General features: G+C 46.1%; 1 protein-coding gene across 2 annotated transcripts in view; it reads left to right on the top strand.

The window, feature by feature from the left end:
- Positions 1-14616, top strand: part of LOC144179640 (salivary peroxidase/catechol oxidase-like) — a 186366-nt gene extending 171750 nt beyond the window's left edge. For both annotated transcript variants that reach the window (XM_077708070.1, XM_077708079.1), the window contains 4 exons: positions 7144-7346; positions 10154-10323; positions 14128-14230; positions 14360-14616. In XM_077708070.1, the coding sequence (XP_077564196.1) occupies positions 7144-7346; positions 10154-10323; positions 14128-14230; positions 14360-14441 (558 nt within the window). In that variant the 3' untranslated portion in view covers positions 14442-14616. The remainder of the gene's footprint in view (positions 1-7143; positions 7347-10153; positions 10324-14127; positions 14231-14359) is intronic.
- Positions 14617-17290: the final 2674 nt, after the last annotated feature.

Here is a 17290-nt window from a genome sequence, read left to right as displayed (position 1 = left end):
AATTAAATGAAGTTGTATTTTCTCTTCATGGCTCCTTTAAATGAGTACTGACACGAAATTTTTATGTTACGTTTTTTTCGCTGCTATGCGTGCCTACCAGCCCACTAATCATAGAATGACAGATTATACGGTCGAGCGCAGCGTAAACATTCATTTACGGCGTCGTTTATTCGTGCCAGTTTCGGTTTCCACAAAAAAACGCCGAGCGGCCGCCATGACAGCATGTATCACATGGCGTCACCATTCTGGCCGTATCGCTGCCTCTCTGGAAGCGCGCGCGAGCGAGCGCACGCGCGCGCCCAGACCGGCCGAGGTCTTCGCCGTCCCCACAGGCCCGGGCAGCATGACGTCAGTCCCAAAACCATGACGTGAACACACGCCCGAGCAGCGCGCCCCAACCACAGCCAGCGCGTCGGCTTCGTCACGGGAGCCCCGACGTCGGCAGTTTGGGGCACGTAGCAGATGATGTCACGTCGGCCCGCTCTGGGCTTTCTCGTGCGGGCGAAGATTAAAATGGATTTTAAATATGTTTCGCTGAACGGTTGCTGTTGAAACTTGCTGGGAGATATCTCTTGATAAAAAGGAAGCGTTTTACATGGTTATCTCAGCTTTGAAATTTCGTGTCAGTACTCCTTTAATGAGCAAAACGAGTGACGTCTATAATAAAAATACAGTAACACTATGCTTCTTCACACCTGGGGGGATATTTCGGTACATTTCCCACAGCCATATCCTTCCAATATTCAGATATGCGTTACAGCAGAACTGCACTCATGAGGAGAAGAAGAGCAGGAGGAGGAGGAGAAAACTTTTTTAACAGTGAAATCGAGCTAGTTAGTGGGCGGGCTCCACAGCACAGGACAAGAAAGTAAGAATAATTTTCTTGAATTCATCAAATGTCATCCCTAGTATGTCAGGATTTGTTCTTTACGCCTGAAGGGGTTAGAAAACAATAAAGAGCTGCTACACACTAAACTTTTTTACACCCTTTTCGCCAACCCTTTTTACACCCTTTATGCTACACCAAAAAGTGTGTAGCATAAGTGGAAAAAGGGTGTTGGAAGGCCTTTACACCCTTGTTCTTGAATCTCAACACCCTTTTCCTAGCTCTCTACACCCTTTTTGTGTGAAAAAAAAGGGTGTTGATCAACTTCAACACCTTTCGTTTTTCTTAGGGTGTAGAAAGGGTGGGGAAAAGGTGTTCAGCTGTTCATTGAATAGGGCCATGTTTTGATGCATAATAGCACTGTAAAGAAGAAGACATCCCCTCATATACTCCTCTACTCGCAAGAAATTTTCAAGCGCAAAAAAAATAATTGCTCGCATGCAATGTCCCTCGTTTCCATATGCGGTGCACCTCGTGCCCCAAGTTTAGTTTTGGCACGTCAAACACCAATTTCAAACTTAAAAATTAAAAAGACTATAGTCTTGTGGCGAAAAGGGTGTTTACCGACTGCAACACGCTTGGCTTTCTGTAGTTTGTTGAAACGGTGTGAAATAGGTGTTCAGTTGCGAAAAAAGAACAGCGGAGCTGGTGGTCGACCTAGTTTCTTCTGGTGTTGCTAAGTTTTGTTATGTTTGCCAAGCTTTGCAATGTTCTTGCTAAGCTAGGATGACCGCTGAGGGGTGAGGCCATGTTTAACCGGTTTTTTACAGAGCTGTTCCAGTGTGTCTCCCCCCCCCCCTGCCAGGGGATCCAAGGGGGAAACAAGCTAGGTCGGCCCCAAGCTATGCTGTTTCTCCTGCCTTGCACCACTAATGCAAGCTGCGCCAATTTTTTGCCTTTTAGAATAAAAAAAAAAACTAGTGTCTTTGAAACGGTCCAGTAAGAGCTGCGCATACGCATACGCCCCTTGTGCTCACACTCTAACCAGCTCGAAAGCCGACCTCACTGGTATAATACTCCATCTGCGGTGGTGCACCCTTTACAGGTGCCGCAGTTCTTTTTCTTTGTATTTTTTGCTAACGCCACCGAAACTAGCTCAAGCTTAAACAGCTTCACTGGTAATAAATTGTGCAAATTCATATTGCTTTAAACATCGTGAGGTACAAAACACCCCCCGCTCGTAGAAAATGTTCAGTCCACCCGTGTAAACAGGTGCAAAATGCCTCCAAGGTTGGAGGTCTCTTCACCTTTTTCTTAGTTGGCGGTCTTTTCTTACACCCTTTTTCTTACAGCTTTTTCTTACACCCTTTTTTTACGCCCTTTTTCTTAGTTTCGAACACCCTAATTTGTAGCTTTACACCCTTCTGGGAAAAAGGGTGTTGAAATAATGAACACCCTTTTTGAAGGGTGTTGAGGTGGCGGGAAGATTTGTTTGGTATTTAATAAAATTCTATAAGTTACGGAACACAAAAATCTACCTCATAATTAAAAAGTTTTTTGCAAACCCGCGTGCTGATTTGTATATTCTCATTGTAAATCCATACTTCCAAAATTAGCTCTAAAATATCTGTTTTTTGCTACAAGCCCACCGACACGATCGGGGGGCTTTCCTCTGCTGGATATAAAACCAAGAACAGCACATGCAGTACTATGTAAGTATGCACTCCCTGTACCGCTTGCATCCCGTTGGTTTTCTTGCTCAATTTATTTGTGTTTCAACTGTAACTTGTGCGTATTGACTGTTTGTGTTGAATGCTGCGCGCTCCGCCGATTCACATTGCCACTGCGCATGCCATAACCTAAAAAAAGGGTGAGAGGCTCAAGACCTTTTTTTTTGTTGTTGAGCATCCTCAACAACCTTTTTTAAGGGCGTTGAGCTAAACACCCCTTTTTCATCCGGACACCCTTCTTTTGCAAAAACACCTTTTAAGGGTGTTAGCCAAGGGACAAGATTTTTACACCCTTTTCGGCCAAAAAGGGTGTAAAAAAGTTTAGTGTGTAGGACATATTCATCGGTTTCGATTCTTGTTATACTGAAAATCGGCACGTATACGATCTATTGCGTTCTTTACCGAGTATATCAAGCCTTCGACACCGTAATCATGTCATAACTGTTCGGGTCGAGATTCAGTTAGTTACGATAACGGTGGTTACGATCGAAATTTGGGGCACAAAAGCCGCCTTCGAGTACTCGACAAGGTCGTCTCCGTTTCGCGGTGGTGTACAGGAACCTTTTCTTTGCATTTTCATGCGAATAAACAACGCACGTTGCCAATGTGCACCTTCTTGTACGCGGCCATTACGAAAACCAATTCCAGAAGATGGTAATGTATGCTTTACAGCCCGAATAAAATGTCCACACGAACTTTGTGAGCCTACCAAACATACGGACACGTCCTAATAAGACGTTTGTGACGGTGCAGAAAAATCATGCGTTGTGCACAGAAGAAACATTCATCTGATACAAGTCAACGACAGCGAAAGAAATACAAGAGAGCTGTTTTATTTCCTGTTGTGCAATGTGCGCGCGCAACCCACTGCTTTGTGCGTAGCATTAGACTGTTGAGTCTTCATACGAGCATCTCAAAGATACTTAAGGAAGCCTACGCACTTTGAATGCTTATCGAGGAGCTCTGAGCACTGAACTTCGCAAATAAGTTAGAAAGGACCCGTTACACACGATCTTCTGAGCGATGATCTAAGAAAGTTCTCTCTCTTCTCGTGTGTTGCGAACTCGTACGGGATACAGCTTGAAATTATTCTGGGGTGGCGAAATTAAAAAAATAAGTGAATTACTGAAAATACGCTTAAAACATCAAAGCGGGCGATTTCAAGCACAGGCACTGCTGCCCGTAACAAGCGCATGACAGCGGCGGGAGTGTAGCAGCGGTGCGAGCGTAGCAGACGACAGCGGCGCGAGTCCCTAAGCCGACGTCAGAGCGAGGGGGCACCACTCAAACATCTCACCGCCAATAGCAGATATACACGACGCCGACTACACAACCGGCCACGCGGCACAGTTTTTCAGAAGACACCGCAGTAAACAGCGCACGTTAGACTGGCCAGATGTTAAGCTGGCGACGACAATATGATGCGCGCTCCGCTTCCCTTCCCATGGTGGCTAACGGCGGCACACTGCACATGGTGTTATGCCGATGGCCCGATGGTCATCGTAAATGAAAGTAGTCACCCTCCACCGAGAAATGATTTCCTATGCTGCTTTAGTTTTCGGAATATATTACGTGTTTCAGAAAGAAAAAAAAAAGATTGTGCCTCGCGTGTACCATAGGGAGCCTAATTCCTGGCGCCATAATGAAAATGTCTATGAATTTTTAATACACCCAGCGGAGTGTTCCCTCGCGGCCCTTTTCCTTATATCTACAACAAAATATTTAAACATTCTCCCATGACTTTTTACTGCACTGTGATGCGATGCTTCTCACTGCTTTCGCGGTGACAATGGCGACCGTGATGGTTCACAGTTATACAAAAATTATGTTGGCCGACGAAGACTGCGTCGAGAATACCGAAAATTTTGTTTTCGTTCGCCTAATATGTTTGCCAAATGAGGGGCTCAGCTAAGTAACTTTTAATGCAGCATGCCATCGCCGTATGATACCTTGGACTGGTGGTCTTGGAAGATCATATATTTTGCCTGGCGGCCACAAGCCTGCAGAGCATACCAGCACAACTGAATTAAGCACATTCCTTGCAGGTTTTAACGTTAAGTAAAGCCCAGGCATTTGAAGCACTCCACATGCTGCCGAAGGGTGCATCGCCACTCATCGTTCGCGTTGAAAGGTACCAAAACAGCTAGCTGCGTGTCTTCTGGCAATTTTACGAGGACTCCTTGGACTTGTCTTCGGCAACCCGTGGCAGTGATTTCTTAAATTTGCTGGACAGGGAGATATCAGGATGCAAGAAGTAATGCCACGGTGGAACAGGGCGGAACTGAACAAACAACCTCTTTTGTGCGCCTAAGTTTAATCGAAACAAGATACGACAACGGCTAGAATCCAGTATGATGTACACAATATTCGCGATTTCTACGATTGCGCATGATTATAGAGCTAAGTCTTTGTCTTTGTCAAAGAGCCAAGTCTTTGTCTTTGTCACTGGCGGACATCCGTCCCCGTAAAAACAGCGTTACTATCTTGTCCAAGACATTCGCGGCCCCTCAAAAATTGGATGGCCACACAACACCGAGAAGCCATCACATCATTCTTCCTGCTAAAAAGCAAATAAAGAAACGCGCGCTGTACTTGAGGAAGAAAAACCATCGAATTGATCCTGAGTCCCTTGACGATCCAAACGTGCCGGTGGACATGACATTTTGGAAGGACGGGGGAGTCAACTTGAATGGCTTCCAAGTTTTCTTTAGCGAACATAAGACGGCACTTGGAGAGTTGCGACAGAAGCCTCGTCTGTCATGCTTTCAAGCGTCGCTTTATATACACGGATCAGAACACGGAAGTGAAAATGCCCAAGTGACACGTTTGTCAACCTGCCAACTCTGCTTCCTTAGTGTCATCTTACACAATTACTTAAATTCTGTCTAAGTTTCATTTTTTGTTTTCGTTTTCTGAGGAGCTGGAGAAAACAGCCATTTCAGCTGCAAACCAAAACAACCTAGAGGTTGGGAGCCATACACCTGCGTTAGTGCTGCGATCCAAACCACCGATTAGGTGAACTTCTAAACTGTAGTTTTCCGGTTGCCATCAAAAAACGAAATATCGAATAAGGATGGTAAATTGATATTCATATTGAAACATTGATATTGAATTGGGGTTTCATATTACTTTATTAGAGTAACGCAGTTTAGAACTAAACGTCGGAGAAAGGTATCTGTTTGCAGGTTCTCACGAGACCGCATTTCTTTTCCGTATCTCTCGTTCCTTGCGTTCACTTGTCCTTAAGAACGCCTCAAAAAAACGTTTCATCGCGTGCCGACGTTCCGAAAAGGCTGTAAAGTCACTAATTTACGCAGCTGTGTAGGGAATACCTGTCCTGTAATTAGGTCAAACTGCGAACTTTTGCGGTTCCTAATTCACACTTACGGACGCCTATGCGATGAGGGTAATCCTGGCAAACGCCTGTCAATTTCCGGCAATACGCTTCTGCCCTAAAACAAGATGCAAGACATATAATTGTACACTTTCCGCTGTATAGCCAGTTCACCGTGAAATTGTAAAAATATGTAGGATTCCTTGCGGTCTCCGTGCCTTCCAATGCACGGGCTACAAATAGTAAGTGTATGGCTCCATAAACAGCTTTTACTGGAGTTCTTATAAGGGTATCTAAAAAAATGGGGCGCGTGACAAATATACCACCTTGTTACGATATCTGTACTGCGTTTCGCAAATACCGTGCAACGCTGCCAAGGCATGAGAGCGTAATACAGCGCTCCTTGCTACGAGAAAAGTAGTACCATATCAATACTCGGATTCATGCATAGTGTGCAGCGCTGCCAAAGTATTCAACACATAACAGCACGAAATTTAAACAAAGACATGGAGCCAGAAAGGGTCACATGGGTTACAAATAGAGAGTGGCTACAAATAGGAATGCATGGGCTACAAATATGGAGAGTTTGGCTCGTAAACTGCTTTTACTGGAGTTCTTATTAGGTTATATGAAAGAAAATGGGGCCACGATACAAATAGTACGCCTTGCTACGATATCTAGTGCGTTTCGCACATACCGTGCAACGCTGCCAAGGCTGGAGAGAGTAATGCCACATTATCTTGGGGAACTGCAGCGATACGCTACATATCCTTCGTTCATGAGCTATCACCATGAGTATATATGTTTTTCAGTGGATATCGCACTCAACCTCGTTATTTTAAATGACTGGAGAAATGTTATAATTTGGGATTCTGGGAGCAGTTATTTCATCACCTTGCTCATCACCATTAATTCAATCGGTTTCATTACGATGCATCGCCTCCATCGAAAAACATATCCGCGTACCTAAGCCTTACCTTTCCCGCGGGCATACATGGACATCCCTTCTCGCTGAGTTGCGAAAGTACATGCGCGGGTAAGTATTTTGATGTCGTTGCCAATGGATACTGCTGAACCGGCTCTTAGCCTAGTAATAACAAATTGGCTGCGGCAGCAAATTCCAGCAGCAAATGCGTGAAAACTACAGTTTTTTAAGTGCTTCTTCTCACGAAAGAAAAAGTGAGCAGTTATCATAGCCACTAGAGAGCACCTTTATAGACTCCAACCCTTTTGCCCTATATGTGTTCCCCCAGCTCACCAACCACCTGTTTGAGCCTCGCGGAGCAGGATTTGGTCTGGACCTGGCGGCACTCAACATCCAGCGTGGCCGCGATCATGGTATCCCAAACTACAACGACTGGCGAGAGTTCTGCGGTCAACCACGCATCACAGACTTCAGCCAGCTGGCTGACATCATGTCGCCAGATGCGGCTCGGTCTTTTGCGCAGGTCTACAGGTAAGCCCCCATTTATTCTCCTTCATTACAAATCACTAAATATAATTACAGGGCGATTGCTACCCTTTCACTTGGTTTGAAGGGGCAGTAAAAATCTTGACGCCATAGTTTTTCTGCTGCTTTGTACAAATGTTGGATGATATTAAGGCCAATGAAAAGTAACAGACACGAAAAAATATATCTGATGTTCTTCACGTCAGCACACACGTTACGCTCGCATATGGATCAACGTTACTGGATTGCCTTGCGGAATTAACGCTAATTTAAAATAAACAAAATCCGTTTATTTCGCTTGCGTTAATCTCTGTCTTCATTTTTATACTTTCTATAGAGCGTTTCTATATCTTTTGCTCGCAATATCAAATACCCTGGTGGCGATTTTTGTGAACTAAGTAAATTACACGACGTTTCTGTAAATTACGCGACTTTCGTGAGATCTCTACGTGCGCACATTAGTGATTGCTGTCTTTTCACCTGCACACAAAAAAAAACTATGTGAATTCGCAAAGAATTCCCAAAGTCGAGGCTTTAGACACAACTTTATGTGTGCAATTGTCACGTAGTCTTTTCCACAAGTTGCAAAAGCATGGTCCTGTGGCGAGCCTTTGCTCACATAATTCATTGGGTTCATTACCAGCTCCTGCGTAAAAATTCACGTGCTTTTTGTTGTGTTAGTGTGCGAAATTAGTTTCCCAATTCCTCGTTTTCCTTGTTTATAGACCTTTATTGCAACATTCCGACCAATACAGCGAGAAAACAAAGACGAAGAAAATACTGAAGAACCAGAGCACTGTTTCTCGGTCATTTCTTTGCCCCCTTTTGCTGTTTTTCGAAAGAATGTTGTCGGGGACCGAACCTGCCTAAGCCGAACTGTTATTACAACAAAATACACTTTAACGGCTCAGCCAATAGCCTCAATCAACAGTCTCTGTAACTTTCACTTTCTGTTTGGCAGCCCCTGATGATAGATTTGTATCTAATGTTTTATTTTATCATGAGCTTTCTCGTCTGCTTCCGCAGCGAAGTGTTTACAATTTTAAAAAATGGGTGCCAGTGCACCCTCCCGCCGATTTATTCTGATTGAAATGTCTTGTCAAAACACGATTTACGTATGGTTCCTGACTTTAAAGAGACCTAGCCAATTGCGAGCGGTGCTGCACTATTCCAGCTCTCACCATGACGTCCTAATACCAATCGGACGACTGACTACCGTTTGATAGCCAAGACAGGGTATCCAGTTCCGCGCGCAGTACATGAGTCGGAAAGGTGTGCGCCGGCACTGTTGTACACAGAGAGCTGTGTGTTGCGTTGTCGCCGTATTTCTTCTCCCTTTTTAATAATAAGATGATAGTGGTAAGTACCTAGGTAGCTCTTTTTATCCTGTTGCCCAATTATTTGTACTATTTTCCACGTGCTATGGGTTTCCTGTGAGTAAATAACTGTACGCTGATGACGTCATCCTTGAAAAGCGTTAAATATTTGTGGGTTAACTATGGGGAAAACACGGCATTTATGCTATAGTCTTCCTTGTACGCAGGCTCTGCGCCTCTGCGTCCTTTGAGTGAATCTAGAGCCCTTTTCACGTAATATATTGCCTCCAGCAGCACTGCAAAACATGTCTACGTTGTCACCACCTTCTTTAATATCTAAACCATTAGCCCTACGGGTCACCCCTGAACTGCAGAAATATCTTTTCTCTCGGTTGGCACAAAACAACCGGCTTCAAGTAACAGCCTGGCCGAAGTCATTTGTCTTTTTGGAGATGTCCCAACAATAAATGGTTCTTCACCTTAGCGACCATTATACGCAGGAGAGATTTCTTTGGTAAGATGTGGTGTTTTCCGGATTAAAATTAATGATCAGGCTTAAACTGAAGTTTGTCGTGACTCAGTGGGTCATGGTATAAATGGCACGCTGAATAACCTGGAACTCAACGAATAAAGTCGTACAATGAAAGCATATACAAGGAGTAGAAACCTTGCTATTTTCGTCCACAAAAGCGCAGCTGTAGAGATAAGACAACAATGTTAGCCGGAATTGTTCAAAAGGATATTGTCAAAGTACGAACACGGCTTTTGTTGCGCTTAAAGAACGTGTCTTCAGCTGGATGATAAAACGTTCCGAGCTGCCGGATTCTAACGACCCTGATCTTTGTGTGGTAGCGATATAAACCTGAGGCTTTCCTCAGAGACTCATTCTGCGATAGCCGAGCTGGTCGACCGCCGCAATTTCTTCTTCGCTGCCCAGAGTTATCAGCGCTGGGGCGAATCCCCGAGAAGTCGATTCTTGCGTTTTCTCTTTTTTCCACGTTTATTTGCGCATTATTACGCAGAAGTGGGAGACCTGGAAGCTAAATGCTTTACGCTGGCGTTTGTTTTCAGCTTGAGGCGTCCAGAAAAAAGGCCATGGTTACGGCCTACAAGCCATGGTCCCGGTCCGGATCGTAGGTCGCAGTCGTGACAGCCATTTACTGGGCACCGCAAATAGCAAAAGCTGGGCAATAGCAAATCGATGTCATGTCTGCAGGCAATTATACCCTAATACAGGGAGACCAAGCTGCCCCAGATTGCTTCTAGTAGTTACCGCAGCGCGCTGTTTTTGGTCGTCGGCCGATTGGGCATTATGTCGATATCCCAGCGCAGGATAGAGTGCAAGTTAAAATCAGCAACCGCGGGATAAACCTGCGGTCGCTTGTCATTTGAAATTTTTACTGATATAGTAAACTAGTTTCGAGCGCTTAGTTACTTTCTATCGAACTTCTTCGGCATTCCTACTCGCAGTAAACTAAAAGCGTGTGCGTGTCACAGGTTCCCTGACGACATCGATCTGTTCCCGGCCGGAATAAACGAGAGACCGGTGCAAGGAGGCACGGTGGGTCCAACTTTTGCGTGCATCATTGCGGAGCAGTTCCGAAGAATGAAAAACGGCGACCGCTTCTGGTACGAGAACGGAGGCCTCGAGTCTTCCCTCAACGAAGGTAAGGGGTACTAGCGCATCCCTTGCGGCTTCTTGCTTTTTTTAGCGCAATAGCATTTTTAGGCCGGGTTCAGACAATTGCCGGAACTGACGTAATATCTTTAAATAATGATGTCATTTCACGTCTCAGCGAACCGAACTACGTGACAACCCATTTTTTTTACGTCCACACTTCACGATATGGTTTTTGCGTCGGTATCCTGAACATAGCCTTTGGTTCATTTTTCGATTCTTCCGTGGATGGTAGTCCCCCGCTGTCAGCCGTGCTCATCAAGCGTCCCAGGAAGTACATAATCGGTGGTTACAAGAAACTGCAAATGTGGCAGCAGATACGAGCGCTAGCCGAAATTTCGAGTACAGAGCAGCGGCAATTAGATTGTGGAAAGGAGGACAATGATACTACGGCCGAGACGAAAGGAAAGATTCCGTTGGCATAAACGCAGTTTAAGCCATCGCCGGGGCGGTGGAAAGTACGAAGGCAACAATTATCGTAGTGGGCTACTGCGGCAGCCACTATGACTTGATAACCTTGCTACACACAGCTACAAAAAAACTGCCAAAATCGGCGCCATCCTCTGAGCGATCGGCCTAGCAAAAATATCAAATTTCACAGGCTCAAAAAACCATTATGCTCTTGCCTGCTGGCAGATTACCTAAACTCTTGAAAAGGAGTTAAATTCACGAGAAGACTATCATAATGACCTTCCGTTGGATTGGTCGCCGAAGACGAAGCGATGATCCGATGAGACAATGGCTCGTGGTCGACGGCACGTATCCGACGACGGTCTACTAAAGGCAAAAGCAAGAAGTACAACATGTACACTTTATTTGCAGTACGTATTTAGAACTCTCAAGCCTCATGATCACATACAAGCTAACCCCAGCGAACGATAACTAGTTGCCGGGCGATATTAATTAAGTGAGGTGCGGGAACTTAAGGATTTTCCAGTGAACCATCATAAAAGTTTACATCCCATTAACACACGGACACAAGGGTCTTGAAGGGAACGACATGACGCAGGTGACGAAAATCTACGCGAACTCACATAGGGTCTCCCTGTTTACCCCGACCACCAAACTCCCCCACCAAAAAATCTGTACAAGGTGCCCTCATCGTACACCTAGCAACAAATTATTTTCCCGCGCTACACGGGGATCTCAATGCCGAAGCACCGCAAACGGTGCCCAGGACACAAACCAAAGCATATATCACACATCTAATTGGGTCGCACTGTGTGGTAGGAAAGTTGTGACGTTAACATGAAAATGTGCTTAAACTGAACATGAAACTGAAACTTCTCCACTTTCTTTCTTTCAAAATTCTTTATCTGTTCCAATGACCTACCATATTCACCCCTTTGCTCTCCTAGGTTTTCTTGACTGCCAACCCTTATTTCTGTCTTATTTTCAACGAGCCTCTCATTTCCTATTCTGATCCGCTGCATTCATAGCGAGGGCCTCTGTTCTGGCAGTCGTGCCATAGAGAGCTTAAGAGGGTTCAACGCTGGTCGACCACTCTCGACATGTCGTAGACACTCAAATCACGGCCCGGGGGTTAAAAAGAAGGTCCCCTTAACCCCGAGAAGTCAGAGTGGCGCTGGCTACCACCCCCAAGCACAGGAAAAAATAAATTGACATAAATACCCCAGAAAGTGGTGGGGAAAAACAGCCCCGCCGATAGCGTAGTGGTTATCGCACCAGACCGGTATTCTGGAGGTCGTGGGTTCGGTTCCCACCTGGCGGGCATTTTTTCTCCACTTTCTTTCCAAATTCTTTATCTGTTTCAAAGACCTACATTATCCACCCCTTTGCTTTCCTAGGTTTTCTTGACTGCCAACCGTTATTTCTGTCTTATACGATGGCTGTCTCATACAATATATAAATATATATATATATATATATATAGAATAAGAGTTGGCAGTCAAGAAAACCTCGGAAAGCAAAGGGGGAATGCCTTAAGTCATAGAAAGAGATGAAGAATTTTTTGAGTCAGAAAGAAAGTGGTGAAAAAATGCCCGCAGGGTGGGATCCGAACCCACGACCTCAAGAATACCGGTCTGGTGCGATAACCACTACGCTACCGGCGGGGCTGTTTCCCCACCACTTTCTCGGTTATTTATGTTAAGGTATTTTTTGATTCCAGCACGTGGGGGTGGTAGCCAGCGCCACTCGGACTACTCGGGGTGAAGGGGACCTTCTTTTTAACCCCGGGGCCTGGGGGTTAAAGCATGTCGTCCACATTTTCTAGAAAGATTTTTCGTTCTGCAGATGAAACGCGATAGGGACGACGGCAGACGGCACAATAACCATCGGTTTCTATGCGATGAGTCACTGCTGATGCTCGTCCATGAGTGAGGGAATGGCTGCCGAATATCGCCTTGTGCTTATTAAGAAGCGCGAGTAGTGATTTTTTTATTTTCCTCGCTGAGCTCAGTGCTGATGGTGGATGTAAGGCCTAAAGACGTAATCTATTTCACGCAGGCATACTGGATTGACGCAGTAGGGCATAACTCAAGAAGGCCAACTTCGTCTTTCAGAATATAAACAACCTTAGTGGCTTTAGGAAGCAGAATTGGCTCAGAGGCAATGTTCAGTGCGGCGATAAGAGCGGATCCCTGCCAAAAGCGAACGACAAAGGGCGATAATATCGCGTCTTTGCAAGCGATGCTATCAGCTGTTCTGGCAAACAAATCATCGCCGATACTTCCAGATGTAATGGAAAACACCGTTACTTGGCCGGGAGAGAGGACACAATGGTCGGCAGAGACCAGCCACCGTACTAGAGTATCTCATACGCAGGGAACTTCTGTCTGGGTGAGGTGAATCGGAGGCTGGCGGCGGGAAATTTCCGCAGACGACACTGATAAAACGTTCCAGCCCAAAGTGATTTGATCAGCATACAGAGTCAACACCGCACACTGAATGTAATGTAGGGGCCCATCTATGGTAACCGGCTCTTTACAGTATCCAGAAGGCCGAACCGCATCACCATTTTCTCTAGACAAAGAGGGCCGGTGTCAGGAGTTCAGTTTTTCAGGCGCTAATAACTGAAACAATGGTCCCCGTATCAACAAGTGCATGAACACGCAGACCTTTTACTTCTCCTAATAATAAGTTCCACGGACGTTGAGGAGGAGTTCTGGTATCTTCGAGAAATGCAATTTTCACAATAAAAACTGCACGAGCCAGTTGTTCGAAGAGTGGTCATTCGGAGGCGAAACAGGACGAATAGGTGACAGCGAGATATGGTATGGCGAAAGCGATCAACGTCGGGCTGAAGTATCACGCTGTGAAAGCCTCAGGAAAATCACGATGCGGCGATGAGCGGCGATGTAAGAGGAACATGCACGATTCGACGAGTATCATAAGCAAAGCGCACTACACCCCGCTCATCAGGACCGTACCCTTGGCGCTCATCTTGTTGGCGTCATCGCAAAAAGCGGGTTATGTTTTTGGCACCGTGAATGGACGTACTTATGGACCGTGATTACATTGCAAATACAACGATTTTCCCAACTTTTAATATTGGTAGTAGAAGCAAGATACAGCTGCACTCGAGACAATTAAACGAGAATTTTGTTCCATAGATTCCCGTTTATTGATATCAGGCATTACCCACAAGCAGTAATGACGAATTAGCAGCATCTTAACGCTATTCTTGTATTTCGAATTTTACATGGCCGTGTCTGCATTTTATTGCATAGGGCTGTTATTAGTTTTGTGCACAGTAGCATGCCTTCAGTCGACGCCCTGAACTACGTGCAACGCATGTTAACATGGTTTATTATTGTTTCTTTTGTTCCAGTGCAAGTTGAGGAAATCCGCAAAGCAAGTATGGCTCGCATCATCTGCGACAATACGAACCTGAAATTTGTTCAGCCCCTTGCCATGATTAGGGAGGCTAGCTGGTGAGCATCACACTTACGGCGCATTATTTTGGAAAACACCTTTTAAAGAAAGTAAAAGCATCCTTTAGCTGCGGGACGTTATGCCATGATGTAGTTCTTTATTTGATCACTTGCTCTCGTTCTACGCAGGAATCCGAAGGTCGACTGCAACGGCGACGACATTCCACGGGTTGACTTCGATAACTGGCAGAACGAACCAGTGTGGACGTAAAGATTATGGATCTGCGCAGAACTCAACCAATCTTAGTGAACAAGTTTTTTGTTTTATTTTCGCTCTACTCTGCGTTACCAGTATCAGGAAAATGTGTATAGAAGTACGGTCTGGAAGGGGAGGTGTATGTGTGGTGTAAATAAGCCGTGTTCATTAAAACACTTACAGAACAATCCTCCCAGCCTTCGTGTTTATACCATCATCATCATCAGCCTACTCAGATCCACTGCAGAACCAAACCTGGTTTAAGACGTCTTATTCACATCTCTTCAAAATCCAATTTTCATAGAAGAATCACGGTTCAGGCAAATTCTTTACTGTATACTCCGCCTGATCGGTTGTGTATTGCATAGCTGAGGCATCTTTCTTCGACAAAAATAACTTTGCGGTCCTCTTTCAAATGGGGATAGCTTGTGAAGATCTAGATTACAGCGACCAGATTCTAAATACATGCGGGAAGACCTCGCCCATTGTATGAACAACACAATTTAATTAAGTATCATATGTATGAGTCCAGACAGGCCCTCCGAAAGCAAATGGAGGGAAGATACTTCAGTTCATTTCAGTTGTTTTTGCTACTTTGAAAGGTGGTCGGTTACAATCAGGTTAATAACCATGTTATCATTCCAGCTCATCGTCTTTCATGCCGCATTAGCCATTCGAAAGCCGTTTATCTACCCCGTGCGCATACCACTGCTCATCACTCTTCATTTTTTGTGCAAACATCAACAGAATGGAACGATCTTCCTGCTGACATCGTGCACCACTCCAGCATCACCCATTTCAAAGAAGCCATCGAACAAATCATCTGTTTGTGAACTGTCTACCCCCTCATGTAACACCCCTTGACTGGGGCCCTTGAGGTATTATAAATAAATAAATAAATAAATAAATAGACGAGGGTGCCGAAGTCAAACGACTGCAACGGTACCCTCAATGAGTGATTACAAAATCGGCGGGGCATATCGACCGTACGGACGCCTGTAACTTGGTTCATCACTTTTATAGCCATGAAGACGACAGATCGCGAACGACTGCCTGCCGACCGGTGACGGCTGTTCCTGGAGCATGCGCAGCACGGCGGAGGACAGAGCCCCCCTTCCTGTTCTTCTGATTGTTGCAGCTGCATCCCGTGCTCCGGCGGCTATATGACCCAGCACCGACATCGACCCTTCGCAGACCGGCGGGGCATATCGACCGTACGGACGCCTGTAACTTGGTTCATCACTTTTATAGCCATAAAGACGACAGATCGCGAACGACTGCCTGCCGACCGGTGACGGCTGTTCCTGGAGCATGCGCAGCACGGCGGAGGACAGAGCCCCCCTTCCTGTTCTTCTGATTGCTGCAGCTGCATCCCGTGCTCCGGCGGCTATATGACCCAGCACCGACATCGACCCTTCGCAGACCGGCGGGGCATATCGACCGTACGGACGCCTGTAACTTGGTTCATCACTTTTATAGCCATAAAGACGACAGATCGCGAACGACTGCCTGCCGACCGGTGACGGCTGTTCCTGGAGCATGCGCAGCACGGCGGAGGACAGAGCCCCCCTTCCTGTTCTTCTGATTGCTGCAGCTGCATCCCGTGCTCCGGCGGCTATATGACCCAGCACCGACATCGACCCTTCGCAGACCGGCGGGGCATATCGACCGTACGGACGCCTGTAACTTGGTTCATCACTTTTATAGCCATAAAGACGACAGATCGCGAACGACTGCCTGCCGACCGGTGACGGCTGTTCCTGGAGCATGCGCAGCACGGCGGAGGACAGAGCCCCCCTTCCTGTTCTTCTGATTGCTGCAGCTGCATCCCGTGCTCCGGCGGCTATATGACCCAGCACCGACATCGACCCTTCGCAGACCGGCGGGGCATATCGACCGTACGGACGCCTGTAACTTGGTTCATCACTTTTATAGCCATAAAGACGACAGATCGCGAACGACTGCCTGCCGACCGGTGACGGCTGTTCCTGGAGCATGCGCAGCACGGCGGAGGACAGAGCCCCCCTTCCTGTTCTTCTGATTGCTGCAGCTGCATCCCGTGCTCCGGCGGCTATATAACCCAACACCGACATCGACCCTTCGCAGACCGGCGGGGCATATCGACCGTACGGACGCCTGTAACTTGGTTCATCACTTTTATAGGTGGGTGTTGATTTGCAGATTGTCAATTTGGTTGTATTCGCCCCGCTGGTCTGTGAGGGTTTAATATGTCTGATGGTGGTTTGCTGTGTCTTGCGTGCCATGAGCAAATTGCTGTTGGCTCGGCCTACTTGCACTGTTCGCAGTGTAAGAACGCCTATCATTGCGGTAAATGTTCCGGAATCACAAAAGCTGTGTTTAAGGCAATGCATACCGATGAATGTAACGCATGGACATGTAGTACCTGCGAGATTCATGCTAAGCGACAGTCCGAAGCCAAGGGCTCCCCCCAAACAGACCAGTCTACCCAGACAGTCGCGGACGCATTGTCCTTGCTTACTAAACAGGGCGCCGAATCTCTCGAAAAGCTTTCTCAGTTGATAGTAAGAATCGAGGGAATTGAAAAACAACTCTGCACTCAAAATGCCCGACAAGAAGAAATCCAAAAAACTCTGGACGATCAAACAAAAACTATTGAAGGTATTGAGAAGTCAGTCGAATTCCTTGGGGAAAAGTGTGACAAAATTTTAAGCCGCCTAGAACAGGCGGAAAAGGCAGCCTCAGACGTAACTGGGCTAGTTCAAGAACTTCAAGCGGACGTTCGAAACAAAGATCGTGAAATCAAACAAATCAGGATAGCTTTGAATGACGCAGAACAGTATTCACGGCGAAAAAACATCTAAGTGCATGGTGTCCCGATAAAA

The sequence above is a fragment of the Haemaphysalis longicornis genome, unplaced genomic scaffold (genome assembly GCF_048455015.1).
Source record: "Haemaphysalis longicornis isolate Haplotype H1 unplaced genomic scaffold, Haemaphysalis longicornis Haplotype H1 scaffold_1, whole genome shotgun sequence".
Lineage (NCBI taxonomy): Eukaryota > Metazoa > Arthropoda > Arachnida > Ixodida > Ixodidae > Haemaphysalis > Haemaphysalis longicornis.
Note: the sequence above shows the minus strand (reverse complement) of the source record. Positions and strands in the feature narration are given on the sequence as shown.